This window comes from Muntiacus reevesi, chromosome 2 (assembly GCF_963930625.1).
Source record: "Muntiacus reevesi chromosome 2, mMunRee1.1, whole genome shotgun sequence".
In the NCBI taxonomy this organism is placed as follows: domain Eukaryota; kingdom Metazoa; phylum Chordata; class Mammalia; order Artiodactyla; family Cervidae; genus Muntiacus; species Muntiacus reevesi.
The window spans coordinates 46,269,600-46,291,731 of NC_089250.1; the positions used below are offsets into that span (position 1 = coordinate 46,269,600).

General features: G+C 41.5%; 2 protein-coding genes across 2 annotated transcripts in view; one reads left to right on the top strand and one right to left on the bottom strand.

Annotated features, from left to right (window-relative positions):
- Positions 1–100: 100 nt before the first annotated feature.
- On the bottom strand, positions 101–5,091 carry PCNA (proliferating cell nuclear antigen). Its single transcript, XM_065921464.1, has 6 exons — positions 4,674–5,091; positions 3,438–3,535; positions 3,232–3,299; positions 2,339–2,533; positions 587–710; positions 101–496 (listed from the first exon to the last, which is right to left on the bottom strand). Exons 1-6 carry the CDS (start codon positions 4,892–4,894, stop codon positions 417–419), a joined length of 786 nt encoding a protein of 261 aa, XP_065777536.1. The 5' UTR covers positions 4,895–5,091; the 3' UTR covers positions 101–416.
- Positions 5,092–10,965: 5,874 nt separating this feature from the next.
- CDS2 (CDP-diacylglycerol synthase 2) overlaps positions 10,966–22,132 on the top strand; it is a 74,003-nt gene continuing 62,836 nt past the window's right edge. The window contains exon 1 of the mRNA XM_065921465.1: positions 10,966–11,256. Within this exon, the coding sequence (XP_065777537.1) occupies positions 11,200–11,256 (57 nt within the window). The 5' untranslated portion in view covers positions 10,966–11,199. The remainder of the gene's footprint in view (positions 11,257–22,132) is intronic.

Here is a 22,132-nt window from a genome sequence, read left to right on the forward strand (position 1 = left end):
ACTGAACAAATAGAGCTGTTACATGAAAGAGTTGCTTGAATTGTAACTTTAGGATACCTGCAATCATTGTAGTCCAAACGAAGGCACTGTCCTGTGATGCTTAAATTCAAATGACTTTTATTTAAATTGAAAATGATACTTAAAACACATTTAGGGTCAAAACTCTTTTGTTTATAAAAACTATAAGGATTATTCCTAGGTAACACAGAAGTATTACTTGGTTAACAAGACCAGATTTGACTTTGGACTTTTCTTTAAACAAGTTGTAGAGGATGGAGAAAAAAAATTATTTACAGAAAACAGTATCTACAATATGTATTCAGAGATACAAAGACAAAAAAGACTTAAGTGTGTGCTGGCATCTTAGAAGCAGTTCTCAAAGAGCTTAGTTTTGTTTCTTTGAATTTTAAGAATGTCTAAGATCCTTCTTCATCCTCGATCTTGGGAGCCAAATAGTACTTTAAATGTCCCATATCAGCAATTTTATACTCTACAACTGAAAGAAAATAGGAGAACATAGTTAATTATTAAGAAGTACCACATACACTACCTACAAAACCAAGATTCAACAAGTTTGTTATCTTACCAAGGGGTACATCTGCAGACATACTGAGTGTTACTGTAGGAGAGAGTGGAGTGGCTTTTGTAAAGAAGTTCAGGTACCTCAGTGCAAAAGTTAGCTGAACTGGTTCATTCATCTCTATGGCAACCTTAGGGAGAAAACAAAAGATCCATTATACTGAACGACATTAAGAAAACTGCAATCCATTCATTTATAGTATACATTAACAAATAATCAGCTAATAAATAAAGGAATAAAATATATTAATATATTACAATTCTGCAAACCCTAATGACTTAATGATTATAGACAAAATTTACTATGGCTGATAAATCACAAAGATATCCAAATATCTCATGTCTCCTATAGAGGGACACACCACTATCTATAAAATATTCTCCTTCTCCCACCTTCAAACAAAACACCTTGAAAATCATCAAGCCCCTAGAGCTGTACCTATCAGAAAAAGGATCTGAAAAACATATTAACTGACATAAGGAACTCAGTGAGCAAAATCCAGACTTTGGGAAATTTGACAACAAATGACTTAGTTTCTTCAACGAATGAAATTATAATGGAGAAAGGGAAACTGAAACTGGAGAAACAATGGATTAAAAAAAACCTGAAGAGCACATCCCAGTAAACTGTAATGTATGGACCATATTAAAAATCTTGATTCAAATAAACTGAAATAACAAGGGAAGCAGGAACACTGAAAAATTCCTTAACATAAATTTTCTTAGATGTCATAAAATGTTTATACTATAGTAACAGTAAGATATTCATGTGTGAACTTTTTAAATTTCTGGCTGTGCCTCACAGCTTGCAAGATCTTAGTTCCCAGACCAGGGATTGAACACATACCCTCATCAGTGAAAACATGGAGTCCTAACTACTGAACTATTGAGAGAAAAAGAAAAATCAAGATTGGCAAGGAAATGAGATGTAATTTAGAATAAAAGAATTAGCTCCTGGAATTTTGTTACTAATACATATTTATTACATATATATATTTAAACTCTTTATTTAAAAGTTAATATATAAGGATTACTTAAGAGCTAGATTTTCCTTTTATTGACCCTTTTATTGAGTTGCTCAATTATTTGGTAAAAACATAGTAAATACCCCCAGAAAGTCAAGGGTAGCCTTCCAATCATATTCTTAAGAGTACGTGTGGGACTGATACACAAACACATTGTTCTGTAGTTTATAAAGGCTGCACTGAATTTGCATTCCCTTCTCGCAAATTTAAGTAAGATGGCATTTATAGATCAGTTGCAGATTTCAAAAGTGTCTTTTAATTCTCACAAATCAGTTACTTGAAAATGCAAATTGTAAAAAAAAAAAAAGAAAATGAAAATTGTTTTTCTTTAGAGCTCTCTTTAATCTTAGCAATTACCTTGCTATGGACAGAATGTTTGTGTCCACCCCACATCAAATTCACATTAAAACCAAATTTCCATTACGATGGTATTGGAGGGGACTTTGGGAGATGCTTAGGTTAGGAAGGTAGAGCCCTCATGAATGGGATTAATGCCTTTTAGTGACCACAGAGAACTTCCCCACCCCTTTCACCAGGTAAGGAGGCTGCTGTCTTCTTAAACCAAGAAGCAGGCCCTCGTCAGATACCAAATATGCCAGCTTCAGAACTGTGAATAAACTTTTGTTGTTTATAAGCCACTCAGTCTATGGTATTTTGTTATAGAAGCCTTAGCAGACCAGGACATAACCTAGTTTAATTCTTCAAAGTATTTTATTTACTTAAAAACTACTTACAGCTTCCTCCTCTTTATCAACATTACTTGTCTGTGACAACTTAATATTTCCATTTCCAAGTTCTCCACTTGCAGAAAATTTCACTCCATCTTTTGCACAGGAAATTACAACAGCATCTCCAATATGACTGAGATCTCGGCATATACGTGCAAATTCACCAGAAGGCATCTTTACTACACAGCTATACTCCTGTTCCTATAAAACAAAGAAATGTAAAGGTCATGGAAATGAAAGATTTGGCACCCTCACTTCCTGAAGATTCAACATCTAAACAAGAACTCAGAATTCAAGATTTTCTGATTACTCTGAAATATCACTCACTGTGTAATTTCTTAACATTCTACTAAAAAAAATGCAGATATAAAAAACTATAAGAATAATCACACTAAGAAACCAATTAGAACTTAAAACTTTTAAAAGTAAATGCACTATCCAGGGAACAAGAGCCTCCACCTATCACTCTACAGGAGGTCTAAATCAAGAAGACATTAGGATATGACATACAAATGGTAACAGCGCAAATAGGTTTGCTTTCCAAAACAAGAGCATGTTAGGCATTGTAAACATCTAAACACATGTTCTCTTGATGTTGATAAATCTCCTCTCAATAAAAATCAAGCACTCTAGGAATAATAATTTTTTTAAAAGATGCAGGGGCTAATGCAAATATGTCCTTGGCAGTAATGAATTCAAACCAATGAGCTACTGTATGAATACCATAATTTAATAAAATGACAAATATGTCAGTCTAAATACCCTACTCTGGAATATTCATGAGCAAATATATAGAAAAGTTCTGTTAGGAAGTAGGCTTTAAGTTATTATATAGATATATGTTATATAACTATCATGACTGTGTACAGCATGCTCAACCAGAAACTTCTGATACTCACTGGAATTCCAAGTTGTTCAACATCTAAATCCATTAACTTCATTTCATAGTCTGAAACCTTTTCCTGATCTACCAAAAGAAAGCAAATTTGAAGAAAAACAGGTAAGTTTAAAACTAAGAGGTATATTTTACAATCATCAGACTTGGGAAATACTGACACTGCATTTTAGTTTCCTCTACCATAACTCAGTAGAAGGGTAAACTTACTTGGAGCTTCAAATACTAGTGCCAAGGTGTCTGCATTATCTTCAGCTCGTAAGGTAATGATGTCTTCATTGCCAGCACATTTTAGTATTTTGGACATGCTAAAACAGAGAAGACAAAGGGTTTTAAATCAACACCATCTTCTCAAGATCGTTAGTTTTCTAATGGAATTAAAATCAGGAGTTACCATTTTTAACCATTTAGCTGCTGTAGTTTAGACCCCAAGTGGTGTTCGACCCTTTTGCAACCTCCTGGATTGTAGCCTATCAGGGTCCTCTGTCCATGAAATTTCCCAGGCAAGAATACTGGAGTGGGTTGCCATTTCTTTCTCCAGGGGATCTTCTCTACCCAGGGAACGAACCCCCATCTCCTGCATTGGCAAAGGGATGCTTTACTAGTAAGCCACCAGGGAAACCCTTAACCAGTACGCCATCTGTCAGACTGGGGAGTTAGGAAAACGTACTGCACGGGGGATATGCAAGCCGGTCCAGGCATATTGGAATGCAATCTGGCAGTATTTATACCCCAAAGGCCCACAATATACCAAGAGCAATTTCGCTTCTGGATATAAATAAAAGAACAATATTTTATGAATTTCAAATCCCTTTTGGTGGGTGAAGTAAATTATCGGGCCAACTATCTTTAAAAATGACCTAATACACCTATTAAAGTACACTGCATGTACTATGGGTATTTATCATAAGCTTTAAGCTGTCAACATGGTATTTATCATAAGCTTTAAGATTTAAATATGTGTATTTCAAAAGTTGAACGCCACTGCCCTGGAGAAAGTTTTCAAGTCCAGGATCTTAGGGTGCTCACCGCAACTTTGCAGTAAAAAAAGAAATACTCTGGTCCCTAGATAGGGTGACAGAACTAGGATACACTATAAAGTCAACCAGGACCAAGGTTTCTCGTCCAAGTCGCCTGCACTTAATGACCAAAGCGTTCTGCAACAGTCTTTTCCTGGCACCGCAAAGTCCATCATTTTCCCGCCACCACCCGCTTTGTGACTTTGGCGCGGAAAACAGCCGGTTCGCTGTTCGCGCTGCAGCCAGCGCGGGCTTTGCAAACCGCGCGCTCTGCTGGGTCCCGCCACCACCCTCACTCCGCAGCAGGCCAATGAGAAGACGCAGATGGCCCACGCCAGCCAATGAGGGCCCGGCTCGTCGGAGCTCCCGCCAAGAGCCAGACGTAGGAGTGGACCAAGGCCCGGATGCCCGAGGCTTTGGAGCTCACCTGGTGAGGTTCACGCCCATGGCCAAGTTGCGGTCGCAGCGATAAGTGTCGAAGCCCTCGGAGCGAAGGGTTAGCTGCACCAAGGAGACATGAGACGAGTCCATGCTCTGCAGGTTCACGCCACTTGAGCTGATGTCCCAGCAGGCCTCGTTGATGAGATCCTTAAGCGCTTCCAGCACCTTCTTCAAGATGGAGCCCTGGACCAGGCGCGCCTCGAACATGGTGGCGGAGTCGCAATGACACGGCTACAGGTAGGAGTGAGGAAGGTGTAGCCGGCTTAGGCTTCACAGGATGAGAGCGAGAGGCGGAAAACGACTACGAGCGCCTAAGACGAAGGAAGCCACTAACAACTCGCCGCGCCTGCAGCCGTTTAATACTGCCGCGTCTGCTAGCGCGCGCTACGCCCCCGCGCCCCTTGTTGATACGTCATCACGCTGCCCTCCCGCTGCCTGGGCGGAGAGACTGTAGAACCAGTCTTGTCCCTGCACTGCACGAAACCCGCCCCACCCCGAACACCCATTGGAGGATGCAGGCATGGGGGCGGGGCAGGGGCGGAGTGTTTCGGAGGCCCCGCACATAGGCGTGCGCTGGAGTTCGGGCCTTTTTGTCTTATTACGGCACCCGTTAGAGGAGTCCATGTGAGTGTGAAAATCGGTCCTAGACTGGGCGGGAATGGTCGATGAGCGGCGACTCTGGTGCCTCGTCAGCCTCCCGCTTGAGGGGTAGAAAATTTACAGCCGTGAGTGAAACGTAAATCCAGCCTGTGTGCTCAGTCGTATCAGTTTGTCTGACTCTTTAGGAAGAAAAGCCACCTTGTAGCCTGAAGAGTGTAGGTGCTTTAAGGGAGGTACAGTTATGATTAAAAAAACAGACAGCTCCTCACCACCAGCTCTTAAACCTCCTCCGCCACCTACACACAAATTGATATCATTTACTGTATGTAACTTTCTAAGTTTTTTTTCCTCTACAAGTTTATATATTTTAAAAAATGAAAATGAGTTCATGCCATAAAGAATTCAGCAAAGTGCTTACTAAAGTATGTTTAATTTTATGCCACGTTCATGTTTTGTTTATCAGCACCTCTTAAAAAGATGGCATCATATCCTACAAATGTAACCTAACCTAATTGCCAATCTCTTGTAATTCGGGCAACTCCTTGAAGTAGTATTGCTGGATAGAGGAGCATACGCATTAAATTTTTGATAAATGTTAACCAAGTTGACTTCTAAAAGATTGTAAATTACATTCCAGCCAAGACTATGAGCATGTTCCTTGCCCCTAATTTTTCTAACTTTAGTTATTAGCAATCTAATTTTTAAATCTGTGCTCATTTGTGTGGAAATTTCAATTTGCATATTAAAAGACTGGTGCAAATTGGATATCTTTCATACAGTTCTTGACCATTGCATGTTTATATTTTTTCTATTAAACTTTTTTCTTATTGATTAAAAGCATTTCATATATTAATCATCTCCCTATTATAAATATTCCCCCTTTGTTTTTTCCTTTGTTTACAGCATTTCTTTTTAGTTGCTTCTTATGTTTTACCTTGGTCTGTAGAATTCTTTAGCCTTTCTACCATGTATGGTGTGGATTTGGTTTTATTTATCCTGTTCATGGAATTTTTGTATTCCTCAGCCAAAAGATTCACGCATTTCATCAAGTCTAGAATATTGTCAACCATTATGGTTTCAAAAATTGCCTTTCCCTACTCAATGCTCTCCCTCTAGTATTTCTATTAGATGTGTCTTTAATTGAATTTAAGATACCTTCAATTGTAAGATGTAGCACAAGAAAATAAAATATGAGACTATCCTGATTTATCATTTAGATTTTCTGTTTTGTTATTATCCTAGAACTTTGACTTTTCAAAACATTTGTATCATATATCTTGTGCATGTGATGCACACATATTATATATAATATATATGTAAAAGCACACATATATAAAAGCTCTCGTAATATATCTTAACATTCAGTTTCTCAGTCAGTTGCTAATAACTGCTGTTTTTCCATATATCACCGTTGTCAAGGCTGTGAATGACGCAGCATTCTTAAGAGTGATACTGGGCTTCTATGGTGGCTTAGTGATGCAGTCACCTACTGGTGTATGACCTCTGGGTTCGAGCCTAATCCTGAAAGATCCCACATGCCTTGGAACAACGATCTATGTACTACAGCTATTGAGCCTGTGCTCTAGAGCCAGGGAGCCGCAGCTACTGAAGCCTGAGTGCCCTATATCCCATGCTCCAAAACAAAAGAAGCTATCACAGTGAGAAGCCAGCACACTGAGACTGAAGCCAAGAGTAGCCCCTACTAGCCGCACTGAGAGAAAGTAACAAAGTAACAAAGATCCAGCATGGCCACAAATAAATAAATAAAATGATGTTAAAAAGAGTGCTACTCTGTTGTTTCTGGAATTTATTCCAAGACTCAGTCATGCATTTGTAAATTTTGATGCTAGCACTAACTTCCTTTATGTATGATCAACTATCCTTTTGCATCTCTCTTTATATCAAAACACAACAGTTTCATCTTTTGTGGGTATTTTTCTTTCTAGGTCATTTTGGTGTCTGAGTTCCTTTGCAAAGTGTGGAATGCATTTATTCTTCCAGTGAGAAATATTTGCTTCACTAGTAACATGTATACTCTGTTACTTTGTTTTTATGCTTTCTGCTTACATAATCGCGTTTTGGTTTAATGCCAAATCAAAGTGTTACTAATTTGAAAGTATTTTAAATGGCAATTAAACTCCACTCATGATTTAAGAATGGCTATGAACTGTGGCCGGAGAAGGCAATGGCAACCCACTCCAGTACTCTTGCCGGGAAAATCCCATGGATGGAGGAGCCTGGTAGGCTGCTGCCCATGGGGTCGTGAAGAGTCTGACACAACTGAGCAACTTCACTTTCACTTTTCACTTTCATGCATTGGAGAAGGAAATGGCAACCCACTCCAGTGTTCTTGCCTGGAGAATCCCAGGGATGGCGGAGCCTGGTGGGCTGCCGTCTATGGGGTCACACAGAGTCGGACACGACTGAAGTGACAGCAGCAGCAGCAGCAGCATGAACTGTGGTTAGATATGGCCTTTCTGAGTAGTTAGCATTTTACCAGAGAAACTAGCTGTTTGGAGAGTGGGAGAAAGAGTATTCTTGGCTAAAAAAATAACATGTTTAAAAGGTCAGCATGCTTAGAAGGTGTTCAGATAGTAGTTTGTTTTAAAATTCAAAGCTTTTTGGACTTCCCTAGTGGCACAGTGGATAAGAATTCGCTGCCAATGCAGGGGCCTCGGTTTGATCTGTGGTTCAGGAAGGAAGATTCCACATGCCATGAGCAACTAAGCCCATGTGCTACAACTACTGAGCCCATACTCTAGAGCCCACGAGCTGCAGCTACTGAGCCTGAGCACCTAAAGCCTGTGCTGGGCAATAAGGGAAGCCACCACATTGAGAAGCCTGTACACTGCAAGAGAAGCTACCACAATGAAAAGCATATACCCTGCAATGGACAGTAGCCCCTGCTCACTGCAACTAGAGAAAGCCCAAGAAAAGCAACGAAGACCCGGTGCAGCCAAAAATAAGTAAATAAATTTGAAAAACTTCAAAGCCTTTTAATAAATATTTTCCCCCAGTTTTATTGAGATATAATTGCCATATAGGCTTCCCTAGTGGCTCAGTGGTAAAGAATCAGCCTGCTAATGCAGGAGATACGAGTTTGATCCCTGGTCTGGGAAGATTCCCTGGAGAAGGAAATGGCACCCACTCCAGTATTCTCGCCAGGAAAAATCCCATCAAAAAAATCTCTGTGTAAAAGCCTACAGAGGATCCTGCTGGACTGTGTGGTTCATGGGGTTGCAAAGGTTTGGACAAGACTTAGAGACTGAACAACAATTGACATGATAGAACTCAAAGATTGATATGTCTGGAGCACACTGAACAGAGGGGAGAGAAGTTGCAAAGAGAGGCAGGGCTGAGATCTTACAGCACTTTGCAAGCCTTCTATAAGTGAAAAAGAAAGTTATCAAAGAGAGCTTTGACATGAGACTTCTATTTTAAGAGGATTACTTTAACATCTAGTAAAGGTGCTATTCCAAACAGTGAGAAAAATGAATTAAATTATGATAAAAAATGCATTAAACTTTTAGGAAAGAATAAAGCTATAGACTCTTCCTAATTGTTTATTGAAATAAATTTGATGATTAATTAAAATTCAAACACATGTAAATTCAAGAAATGGAAAAATATATTGGTAAATATTTAACAGAGCTTGCTATGGACTTCTAAGCATAAAAGGAAAAAATACCCCATAAAACATAAGGAATGACTACATAAGTTTCAAAACTTCCATATGTCTAAAAACTTGTGTTGGTTAATATATTTGAAGTTTCCACACTAGAGAAACCCAATTCAATGTATCTAAACAAAAATCAAAGGTCTCTGGCTTTCAGTGTCTAAGGTCCAGTCTTCGTAAATGTATGAAAAATGGTTTGCATTCTGAAACTGTGTGCACTGGTTCTCCAGTTAGGCTGGGTTTCAAAGCAAACAGCTGAGCTTCCAGGAGGACTGATGTATTGCTTACTTGGATGTGACCTCTCACATGTTTCCCAAAGGTGAAAATATAGTTACTAACACTTCCACTTGTCTTAAAGGATGAACTTGTGACTCTCTGTTGACATCCTTTTACATCCTATAGCTAATAAACCTTGTATAATTTGTCCAAGAAGTGTCTAGTCTTCAGTTTAAGAGGTGATCACTAACAGTCAAAATAGTGGTCACACAGCCCCCAACAGATTAAAAGAGTTTAAAAATTACAATCAGTGTGTTATTTACTTTTATAAATAAGATTAAGACAAAATAAAACACAAAAGCAAGGCTTTCTCTAAATAAATAATGGCCTGAATGGAGTGGTCTGTTTCTTTCAAAAAACAAAACAAAACCAAGTATTTATGCAATGTTGTTAATAGGGAGCAAAGCATACCCTGAATTCAGTGTTCCTCCACACCTATTTTGGGCTTCCCTGGTGGCTCATCGGTAAAGAATCCGCCTGCAATGCAGAAGGGAGACGTGGGTTCTATCCCTGGGTCAGGAAGATCCCCTGGAAGAGGGCATGGCAACCCACTCCAGTATTCTTACTTGGAGAATCCGGTGGACAGAGGAGTCTGGCGGGCTACAGTCCACTGGGTCGCAAAGAGTTGGATACCACTGAGGCAACCTAGCAAGGATGTCATGTCTACTTTACTGTAGACTGTAAGCAGTGTTACAGGCATTTGGGGATCTAGTTTCACAGAAATCAAGAAAATAAAACATCCTTTTCAGAATTCTCACTATTTTCCCCAAACCTCACAGTTCAGGTCAAAATTGCTAACACAAAATTGCATCTCCTATGTGTGCAAATTTCTCTCCTTGTTAAATTACAAGATGCTAAGGGAAGGGGCCCCATTTTATACTTGTTTTACATCACTTACAAGGCAGCAAACAGGAACTGCTGAAGGCAATGCTGAGTAACAGATATTAACAATGAATTTAAGAAGGCTGGGAGTATGTTAGAGCAGGCGTTGGTGGCAAACAGATTTATGTTCTAATTCTTAGTGGGCAGTTTTTAGCCGTGAGACCTTGGCTAAATCATTTTCTTTTAGGAGAAACTTCATTCATTAGGGACTTGGGATGTGTCAGGTACAGAGGGGATCCAGCTGCGAACAAAGTAGGCAGCATTCCTCCCCACCTAAAAGGTCCTTCAGTAGTTCAGAAGGCAGAAAAAAAATCTGAATAATCGTGGAAAACCCTACGTGTAAAATGAAAATCATATCCACTTCCAAGTGTTGTGCAGTTTAAATGAGATAAATTAGATTACATAGTTCAGTGACCAGCACATAAAGCAGACGATACAGACAGAAGTTTGACTTTCACTTCCTTATCAGTAATCTCCTTTACACAGGTGGGCCCCCCAGGCCTTTCCGCTCAGGGCCTACTAAGCAGATACTTATCCGTGTGAGGGAAAGTACAGACTAGGCAGGTTGGAGACTGGGGAAGTAGTCTATTATCTCCAGCAAATTGTTAACCTCTAAGACCCTGGGCGCCAGTGCTCGAGTTCCCATTGGCTAGTCTCCTTCCAAAACGCACGCCTTTTCCCGACCCCCTCACGCTACTAGCTAATAATACACGCCTCCCCATTACGTTTCACTTGCCCCGCCTCCGCCCCGCCTCCCTGACGGGTTCGCGCCATTGGTGGATCTCCCGGGCCGTGATGGCGGTGGTGCGCCTGCGCCCTCCCTCCTGGCCTTTACCAGAAAAGGAGCTAGCAGGCAGAGGCTGGAGAAGGCTGGTCAAGCTCCGCCCGGGTGAAAGGGCGGCGGCTGCGCCGGGCGGGGCCGAGTTCCAGGGCTGGCGGCCGGGCTGCGGTGGGGCTAGCGAGGCGCTGCGTAGTTGCGCTCTGCTTTGGCGACTCGGGGCTGGCCGAGCAGAATCCGCGCGCCGGCCCCGGCGTCTGCGCTACGCGGCAGCGGCGACTAAGCGCTGGTGTCTCCAGCATGACGGAGCTGAGGCAAAGGGTGGCCCGCGAGCCGGAAGCTCCGCCCGAGGACAAGGTAGCGGCGGCACCGGGTGGGCGCGGCTGCGGAAGCGGCGTCCTCCAGAAGTCCGTGGGGGGCGCGCACAGAGGGGTCGTCTCGCCAATTGACTCTGGCGCGGCCGCCGGCAGCATCGGGCCTGACTAGGGCCGAGGGTCCTTGGGTGCGGGGTCCCGCGGAGCTCGCGGCAGGGTTCAGCAGGTCGAGGTCCCGAGGACACGGCTCTGGGGTCCGGTGGGGTTGGTATCTCCGCGGCGCAGGAAGGAAAGCGCGGGAGGTTGCGCACGTCCGCCAGCCTCGCAGGGCTGATTGGGGCGGGGGACTGGGGGGTGTCCCACTCCAGTCCACCTCCCCAGTCATTCCCGGGTGTGAAGACGTCGAGACCCAGCAAAGATTCCTCAGAGCGTGACTTAGCCTTTCCGATCTCCCGTTATTTGTTGAGGGGTGAAGGTGTACCAAGACAAGGCCATGAGATTTGCCTGTTAGGAGATTTAAACCCCTTCTCGAAAGTTAAATCTGTTGGCTTTAAGCAGAGAAGTCATGCAATCATTAGGTGTTGAAAGGTATATTCCCCAAAGATGGACTTGTTTCCTGCTTCAGATGTGGGCTTTGTTGGGGTAGAGAGGAGGGTAGAACAGAGGCCATCTTGGGGGGTTGAGGGATGAGGTGAGTAGACTTACTTGGTTGAAGTGAAAGGTCTGTGTAGGAAAGTTGAGGAAGGTGATGAGTGGCCTTGTTACTGTGGACGCTAAATGACAGCGCAAACTTCGTGGTAGTATTTCAAGCCTGGAGTTAGTCGTGGTCAGGAGCAGTGTTATTTGGTGGGTTGATGACAGTGATGTGTAACCTGGACTGAGGGAACCTGGACCAAATGAAAGAGAATCTGACTCGCGGGTTGCCAACTGGTGACCTGCAGTTGTTTTCTTGGGTCCCTGTGTTGCTTTAAGAAACCAGAATGTTTCTCCCAGCCATTTGAATTTATTACCTATTTTGGATCATTGGAAGATCTGCCGTCATATTCCCAGCTGATTAATGTTTGGCTGGAACTGAGGAACAGCTGCTCTCACCAATCCCTGTTGCCCCTACACCAGGCCCTCAATACCCATTTATGTAGCTTTCCATTTTAGAAAACTGGAGGAAAGGAACGTTAGGGAGATATCAGGAAGGAAGGAAGCCAAGATTTGGTGTCAACAGCAGTTACACTAGAAGGGTGAAAGATAATGAAATTTTATTTCTAGAATATGTTTTGGAGAAAAATTTGGTTGCACGTTGAGGAGTCGCTTACAGAGACAAGGTACTTTGAAGTTTCTAATCTTCCCATTAAATACCCTAGTTTGGCCTGGAAGAGCTCTGTTGCCACCATGCATTTGCCTGTTGGGAAGTTACCAGATATTTTGAGGCTGTATAGGGTGAGAGATCAGTCTTGATGTTAATGGGACTTTGTGGTTTTAGGTGCGAAAAGAGCAGTCAAAAAAGAAAGCATGATACCTAGTGGTCTGTATGTTAAAAAGCTACTTGTAAGAATTAATGGTAAAAACAAGCAAACCCACATACCCCAAAACCATGAGGTTTTATGAGGTAAAACAAAATTTCTACCCTTCCCATCCAACTGCTTGGATCCATTTCCCAGACAAAAGTACCAGCTGATTATTAAGTATTTTCCCATCCCCTGTTTTAGGTAGGGAGGGTATGAAGAACTAGTCAGCTAAAGGTACTTACATTTTTTTACAACTTGGCTTAAAGTGCTCCTATGATGAGAGAATGCCTGGGGCTTTGAGGTTCACTGAACGCTTGTTGCTCCACAAACACTTAGTCCTTTAGCTCAGAACAAGGCAGTTGCTCCGTTGCCAATGTTTCTGGATTACCATGCATGAGGTTTTTAATAATAAAGATTCCTTTTAAAAACTGTGAAATGCTTTATTTGTCTTTGATGAATGTATGCTGTGCTTAGTCACTCAGTCGTGTCTGACTCTTTGCAACCCCATGGACTGTAGCATGCCAGACTCTACTATCCATGGGGATTCTGCAGGCAAGAATACTGGAGTGGGTTGCCATGCCCTCCTCCAGGGGATCTTCCCAACCCAGGGATCAAACCGAGGTCTCCCGCCTTGCAGGTGGATTCACCGCCATCTGAGCCATCACATGAATGTATATAAAGTATTAAAATTAGGTTTATTTTATTTCATGGTTCATAAAACTTACTTCCATGATTCTGACTTTGCTGATATTCTTGGGTTAAAATTTAAGAAAATAAATAGTAAAACAAGGGTATCTTTTAAGGGAAATAAATGGCTAAATTCCAGCTTTCTTATTTTATAGTAGAATTCAGAAAACAGTGTCAGGTCAGTTTATCAAAAGAACTGAAACAAATTTTAAAGATTTAGGAAAAAGTGCTACAGTTGTATTAACTGGTGTGACAAAATTTAAATAGTCATTTCAAAATAATCTGGGGAATGTGTTTATTATTATAAAAGTCAGAATGTATTATATTTAGCATCCTAGAATGGAATTGTCGAACCAGTTGCTAATAAAGGAAATTTTTCCTCTGGGAACCATGCTTAAAATTTTAAAGTCCCAAAGCATGGTATTGTTGGCAAAGCAAGAAACTTGGAGTTTAAAGTTTGGAAATGATCTTCCTCCCATAGTTGCATGTTTTTCCATTGGAGCTTAGGAAAGGAGAGAATGGAACTTGGGCCAAAACACTGGCATCTTAAAATTTATGATTGGGTTGGCATTTCAGGAGACTTTGTTTTGGAGGTTAGAAAGAAGGATGTGGAGTTGTCTACTGTCCTTAGGTGCTAGAGTGCTGTTTAAACTAGAGTTTTACTCATTCAAGGCTTTCTTTCTACATCAATGAAACCAGCATAAAGGTGAAATAAAGGCATCATTTAGAAAGAGGAGTTTAGATTTTAACTGAAGATGGTGGTTTTAAGAGCAGGGGCATAATAGTCAGCTAGAGCTAGTAACTGGACAGTACACTTACTAGCTGTGTGTGTGTGTGTGTGTGTGTGTGTGTGTGTGATGTCACTCAGTCCATGTTGCTCGGTACACTTACTAGCTGTGTGTGTGTGTGTGTGTGTGTGTGTGTGTGTGTGTGTGTGTGTGTGTGTGTGTGATGTCACTCAGTCCATGTTGCTCGGTACACTTACTAGCTGTGTGTGTGTGTGTGTGTGTGTGTGTGTGTGTGTGTGTGTGTGATGTCACTCAGTCCATGTTGCTCGGTACACTTACTAGCTGTGTGTGTGTGTGTGTGTGTGTGTGTGTGTGTGTGTGTGTGTGTGTGTGTGATGTCACTCAGTCCATGTTGCTCGGTACACTTACTAGCTGTGTGTGTGTGTGTGTGTGTGTGTGTGTGTGTGTGTGTGTGTGTGTGATGTCACTCAGTCCATGTTGCTCGGTACACTTACTAGCTGTGTGTGTGTGTGTGTGTGTGTGTGTGTGTGTGTGTGTGTGTGTGTGTGTGATGTCACTCAGTCCATGTTGCTCGGTCATGTCCAACTCTTTGCCACCCCATGGACTGTAGCCTGCAAGGCTCCTCTGTCCGTGGAATTTTCCAGGCAAGAATACTGGAGTGGGTTGCCATTTTCCTACTCCATACCAGCTGTGTAACTTTGAGCAAATCACTTAACTTGCATAAAAGCCTCAGCTTGTCCATCTCTAAAATGAGGGGTGATAAAAAGTAGCATGTGCTTCAGAGGATATTCCTGTGGATTAAATGAGCATGCATGTTACATTTGTAGAGCAGAAGTTGTTACATTGTACTGTGTTAAGGGATTGTTTCTGGTTGAAATGTAGTTTTACAGGAAAAAACTAATATTCACATTCTACTCTTGGAAGATGATTCAGTCTTCAAGTTATAAGTGTTCAGAGTAGTCTTTTCCTATTTATCACCTTTTAAAGAAGATTTTACAGACAGAACTTGATCTTCTATGACCCACCTTTTCAGTTCATTTTCTTACTGAATTTTTCATTGCTCAGAATCACAGTCAAACTTCAGCTGTAGAAGGAATATTGCTTCATGCAATTGTCTTTCCCTAATAGCTTTTTCAGACCTCCCTCTTGGCTCAGCTGGTAAAGAATCTGCCTGCAATTTGGGAGACCTGGGTTGGGAATATCTCCTGGAGAAGGGAAAGGCTACCCACTCCAGTATTCTGGCCTGGAGAATTTCATGGACTGTATAGTCCATGGGGTCGCAAAGAGTCGGACATGACTGAAAGACTTTCATAGCATATTTTAGAATAGTGGTAAATAATTAAACATAGTTTTCTGCTAGGCTTCAAAAGTGAACTACTGAAATAATAAAATCTTATTTTCGGAGCTCTGACTACTTCAGATGCAGGAGAAATGCTTTATTCTTTCAGTCTATTTTTTTTTTTTTTACATTGAGAAATAATTTAGGTTTTGAATAATCCAGTAAACCTTAACTATGGCTCCCAGACTTAAATAGAGAAGATGAAAGATGAGTTTGTCATATAACCCAGTATTTTAAGTTGCTGATCAAACAGTATAATTTTATTTTAAAAACTCAGTTACGTTCCAACTTACGGCTACTTAAAATTAGTTTTTTTCAAAAAATATTTTGTTTAAAATGTTTTGTGTACATTTATGTGATATTTCATTAGCCTTTAACATTTTAAAAAATATTAAATTGCTGTTATCAGATGCTAGAACTAGAAGGGATTTTAGAGTTAGTTATTTTATAGCAGAGTAGCCCAGAGAGCTTGTTACTTGTTCAATGTCACATAGCTGGTTAGATGCAGAGTTGTTAATAGTATGAAGGTTTTCTTATTCCCTTTTACTCATTATGTTGCATAATGTTGCCTTTTAGGATACAGACTTAATTTATAGACTTTAAAAGTTTCTGCCTGATTGACTTTGATTTAAAAAAAGCCCCAGTATCTCCTGTTGTTTCACAAAAATAGCAAAATCTTTCAAAATGCCAAATATATATATATGTATATAACCGTATGTATGTGTTCCTGAGTGAAGGTTGAAACTCTGAGAAAACTTTTTTTTTTTTTTTGGTAGAAAAAGTTGATTAGGTCCTGTTTTCCTGGTTATTAGAAAAGTGGTGATTTATATATTTTAAGTTCACCCCTGGGAGCACCCACTCGGGTATCCTTGAAAGGAACTCCTAGCAAATTGTCAGCTCCTCACTCTGAGCTTCATGGGAAGCTACTCAGAATAAATACTTTTTGGTTGGTGGCTCTTAGTAGTAGAACTATTTGTCCTAGCAACAATGTCATTCAGTATTTACACATTTTCTTTCAGAATGTTCACTGAACCCAAGGTCTGCTATATACAGTCTCACTAGCTCTGAGAGAGGGCTGGTGTCTGTGCTCCTGGGGAAAACGTCCAGGATTTTATATCACTTTTGGCTCCAAATAATCCATTCTTTCTCCACTGATTTCAAGAAATCATAATTTTGAATGTATCTGGGAAGCTTTTGAAATGACTCTCCTAATTTCACAGTGCACATAATCACCCTTTAAACTGTTTGAAAAAAATAGTGCATCATTATTTCTGATTTGTGCACTCTGCTATCTTTTCTGAGATCCACACAGATGGAGTGTATTGAACTTGTTAGTGTGGCAGAGGGCTCGCCAAGTATCTCTCCTGCACACAGGTTTTTAACGTGCTGTCTGTGCTTTGCCTTCCTGCCTGGTGCTGGAGGCTGTGGGGGTAACAAAACACAGCTTTCCACTTAACAGACTGTGTCTGCTTTGGAAAAGAGACTCTTGACTGTTAATTTTGCCAGCCTCTCCTTGGAAGAATGCTGATTTGTTCCTAGGGTTGGGTTGAGTTCCTGCCTTCCAAGCCTTGCTGCGCAGTAGTGGCCTGGTTGGGGCGGTGGTGCGGCGCCAGCCAGGGCAGACCTGGCTCCCTTTAGACAGGTCACCCTTCCACTGCCTGCTCTTTGTTCTTCTGCTCAAGTTTGCCTCAGCGGTGGGGATGGCATAGGGCCCACTCAGTTGAGTGACCTTTTATTTATTTATTTAGAGTGACCTTTTAAGGAAGGTTAAACTTTGTTATTTTGACTAGACAGTGTGTGCATGTCTCAGAATTTGAAAGGTGATGGTGTACACTGGGAGTGCCTCCCTCCTACCTCCCTGATTCTCCTCCAGCAGCAGCCTACCCCTGCCAGGAAGTAGTGCTCAGGAGCCCCTGCTGCTGGCCTGGAAGGACCCGAACTGTCCTTTGAATTTGTTGCTCTTTGGCAGCAGCTCTTTTGTATTAGAGTCACCCCAGGACCAGCCTGGGACTTCTCTGTGAAGACCTTGCTGCGTTTTTGAAAGAGCCCTTGAGATTTGAGATTTACTGACAGCATTCTCTGCTCCTGGGTCTCTGACATTGAGAGGATATGTGTCACTGACCTGAATCCCTCAGTGGGTGACTCTCAAAGCCTTGTACCCACAGTCTGTGTCCTGCTAGTCCTGTGATTTTAGTGATCTGCAGGAAATTCCTAGGTATATGTATACCTCAGTCAGCACAAACTTTCTTTGTCTCAAATCTGATTTTTGCCTTTTAGACATAGACCTTCCTTCTCCTGTCTGCTCTGCTCCAGCTGGGAGTCCATTAGTCCCCGTGTCTCTGCTCCCTCATCTAGTCCAGGCCAGATGCTTACATCAGATACCTGGATTCCTTATCTATTGCTTTTGCATATTTAAGGTAGTTCAGGACTTGATGCCTGAACTAGTTGTAAATCTAATTGAGTTTCCTTCCTTCAGGATTTACTGTCAGCTCCTTCTGGTCCTCCTGACCTTTCTTTGAACAGCTCTGAAACTACTCTGTGAGTTACAGAAGGGAAGAAAAAAATTCTGACCCTCTTTTCGGATCTCTTAAATTTGGTCCTTTATGACCCTGTCTCTTAACCAACCCCCTTCCTGCTTGGGGCCTCTCTGACATGGATCTTGCCTCTTGATATTTCTAACCCTAGGAAATATGCTTGTTTTCTGTCACCCCTCTTTCCACCTCTACCTGTTGAAGTCATGTTTTCTCAAAATCCATTTAAGATCTTCGCTCATCTCAGTATGCTCCTTGCTAGTCTCTGGAACTGCATTCAGATGGGTTTGTCTTTTGTTTTCTCCTTTGCCGTTTGCTTCTCTTCTTTCTCAAACTAGGCTTCAACAGTATGTGAACCAAGAACTTTTGGATGTACTAGTTGGATTTAGAAGAGGCAGAGGAAACATTAAATTGCCAGCATGGGTTGGATCATAGACAATGCTAAAGAATTCCAGAAAAACCTCTACTTCTGCTTCATTGACTATGCTAAAGCCTTTGATTATGTAGATCACAACAAACTGTGGAAAATTCTTAAAGAGATGGGAATACCAGACCACCTTACCTGCGTCCTGTGAAACCTGGATGCAGGTCAAGAAGCAACAGTTAGAACTGAACATGGAACAACTGATATTCAAAATTGGGAAAGGAGTACATCAAGGCTGTATATTATCACCCTGCTTATTTAACTTCTATGCAGAGTACATCATGTGAAGTGTCGGTCTGGATGAACCACAAGTTGAAATCAAGATGGCTGGGAGAAATATCAATAACCTCATATGTACAGATAACACCACCCTTATGGCAGAAAGCGAAGGGAAATTAAAGAGCCTCTTGATGAAAGTGAAAAAGCTGGCTTAAAACTCAACCTCCAAAAAACTAAGATCATGACATCTGATCCCATCACTTCATGAAAAGTGGATGGGGAAATAATGGAAACAGTGACAGATTTTATTTCCTTGGGCTCCAAAATCACTATGGATGGTGACTGCAGCCATGAAATTAAAAAATGCTCCGTGGAAGAAAATCGGCGACAAACCTAGACAGCATATTAAAAAGCAGGGACATTACTTTGCTGACATAGAGAAGGAAATAGCAACCCATTTCTGTATTCTTGCCTGGAGAGTCCCATGGACAGAGGAGCCTGGAGGGCTACAGTCCATGGGGTCGCAAAGAGTCGGACATGACTGAAGTGACTTAGCATGCATGCATGCATACTTTGCCAGCAAACGTTCAAATAGTCAAAGCTATGGTTTTTCCAGTAGTCATGTATGGATGTGAGAGCTGGACAGGAAAAAAAGCTGAGTTCTGAAGAATTGATGCCTTCAAATTGTGGTGTTGGAGAAGACTCTTTAGAGTCCCTTGGACTGCAAACCAAGCCAGTCAATCCTAAAGGATATCAAACAAGTCAATACTAAAGGAAATCAACCTTGACTGTTTATTGGAAGGACTGTTGCTGAAGATGAAGCTCTAACACTTTGGCCAACTGTTGCAAAGTGCTAACTCATTGGAAAAGACCCTGCTGCTGGGAAAGATTGAAGGCAGGAGGCGAAGGGGATGACAGAGAATGAAATGGTTGGATGGCATCACCGACTCAATGGACATGAGTTTGAGCAAACTCCAGGAGATGGTGAAGGGCAGGGAAGCCTAGCATGCTGCAGTCCATGGGGTCACAGAGTTGAACATGACTAAGTGACTGAACAACATCTCAATACTTCATCAGGAGGTATGTATTATAGAAATCACAGGAATGTATGCAAATGAGGATGAAATCCACCTGTAATCTCATCATGCAGGAAAGCAACCATTGTTCAAATGCCTTTTCCTCCTGTGCATATTGGACACGTGGCTGTAATGCTACCACTCATGGCCTGGTAGCTTTTTTTTTTTTAAATTCAAATGTAGTTGAGTTGGGAAGATCCCCTGAAGGAGGGTGTGGCAACCCACTCCAGTATTCTTGCCTGGAGAATTTTATGGACAGAGGAATTTGGCAGTCTCTTGCAGTCCATAGAGTTGCTCAGAGTTGAACACAACTGAAGTGACTTAGCACGCGTGTAGTTCATTTATAATGTGTCCGTTTTAGGTGTACAGGAGTGATTCAGTTTTATATATATATATACTTCTTAAGATTCTTTTCCATTATAGGTTATTATAAGATATGTCATATAGTTCCCTGTGCTGTATTAGTCCAGTTCAGTCGCTCAGTTGTGTCCCATTCTTTGCGACCCCGTGAACTGCAGCATGCCAGGCCTCCCTGTCCATCACCAACTCCCAGAGTTTACTCAAACTCATGTCCATTGAGTCGGTGTTGCCATCCGACCATCTCATTCTCCGTCATCCCCTTCTCCTCCTGCCCTCAATCTTTCCCAGCAACAGGGTCTTTTCAAATGAGTCAGTTCTTCGCATCAGGTGGCCAAAGTATTGGAGTTTCAGTTTCAACATCAGTCCTTCCAATGAATATTCAGGATTGATTTCCTTTAGGATGGACTGGTTGGATCTCCTTGCAGTCCAAGGGACTCTCAAGAGTCTTCTCCAACACCACAGTTCAAAAGTATCAATTCTTCTGCACTCTGCTTTCTTTATAGTCCAACTCTCACATCCTAACATGACTACTGGAAAAACTGTAGCCTTGACTAGACAGACCTATGTTGATAAAGTAATGTCTCTGTTTTTTAATTTGCTGTCTAGGAATTGATGGGACCGGATGCCATGATCTTAGTTTTCTGAATGTTTAGCTTTAAGCCAACTTTTTCACTCTCCTCTTTCATTTTCATCAAAAGGTTCGTTAGTTCTTCTTCACTTTCTGCCATAACAGTGGTGTCATCTACACATCTGAGGTTATTGATACTTCTCCCAGCAATCTTGATTCCAGTTTGTGCTTCATCCAGCCTGGCATTTTGCATTATGTACTCTGCATATAAGTTAAATAAGCAGGGTGACAATATACAGCCTTGATGTACTCCTTTCCCGATTTGAAACCAGTCTGTTGTTCCATGTCCAGTTCTAACTGTTGCTTCTTGAAACCTGCATACAGGTTTCTCAAGAGGCAGGTCAGGTGGTCTGGTATTCCCATCTCTTTAAGAATTTTCCACAGTTTGTGGTGATCCACACAGTCAAAGGCTTGAGATTGTCAACAAAGCAGAAGTACATGTTTTTTTTGAACTCTCGCTTTTTTTAATGATCCAATGGATGTTGGAAATTTGATCTCTAGCTCCTCTGTGTTTTCTAAATCCAGCTTGAACATCTGGGAGTTCATGGTTCATGTACTGTTGAAGCCTGGCTTGGAGGATTTTGAGCATTATTTTGCAAGAGTGTGAGATGCGTGCAATTGTGTGGTAGTTTGAACATTCTTTGACATTGCCCTTCTTTGGAATTGGAATGAAAACTGACCTTTTCCAGTCCTGTGGCCAATGCTGAGTTTTCCATATTTGCTGGTATATTGAGTGCAGCACTTTCATAGCATCATCTTTTAGGATTTGAAATAGCTCAACTGGAATTCCATCACTTCCATTAGCTCTGTTCATAGTGATGCTTCCTAAGGCCCACTTGACTTCGCATTCCGGGATGTCTGGCCCTAGGTGAGTGATCACACCATCGTGCTTATCTGGGTTGTGAAGATCTTTTGTATAGTTCTTCTGTGTATTCTTGCCATCTCTTCTTAATACCTTCTGCTTCTGTTAGGTCCATACCATTTCTGTCCTTTATTGAGCCCATCTTTGCATGAAATGTTCCCTTGGTATCTAATTTTCTTGAGGAGATTTCTAGTCTTTCCCATTCTATTGTTCTCTCTTTCTTTTCATTGATCACTGAGGAAGGCTTTCTTATCTCTCCTTGCTATTCTTTGGAACTCTGCATTCAGATGGGTGTATCTTTCCTTTTCTACTTTGCCTTTAGCTTCTCTTCTTTTCTCAGCTATTTGTAAGGCCTCCTCAGACAACCATTTTGCCTTTTTGCATTTCTTTTTCTTGGGGATGGTCATGATCACTGCCTCCTGCACAGTGTCACGAACCTCCATCCATAATTCTTCAGGCACTCTATCAAATCTAATCCCTTGAATCTATTTATCACTTCCATTGTATAATCGTAAGGGATTTCATATCTGTTAATCCTCAGT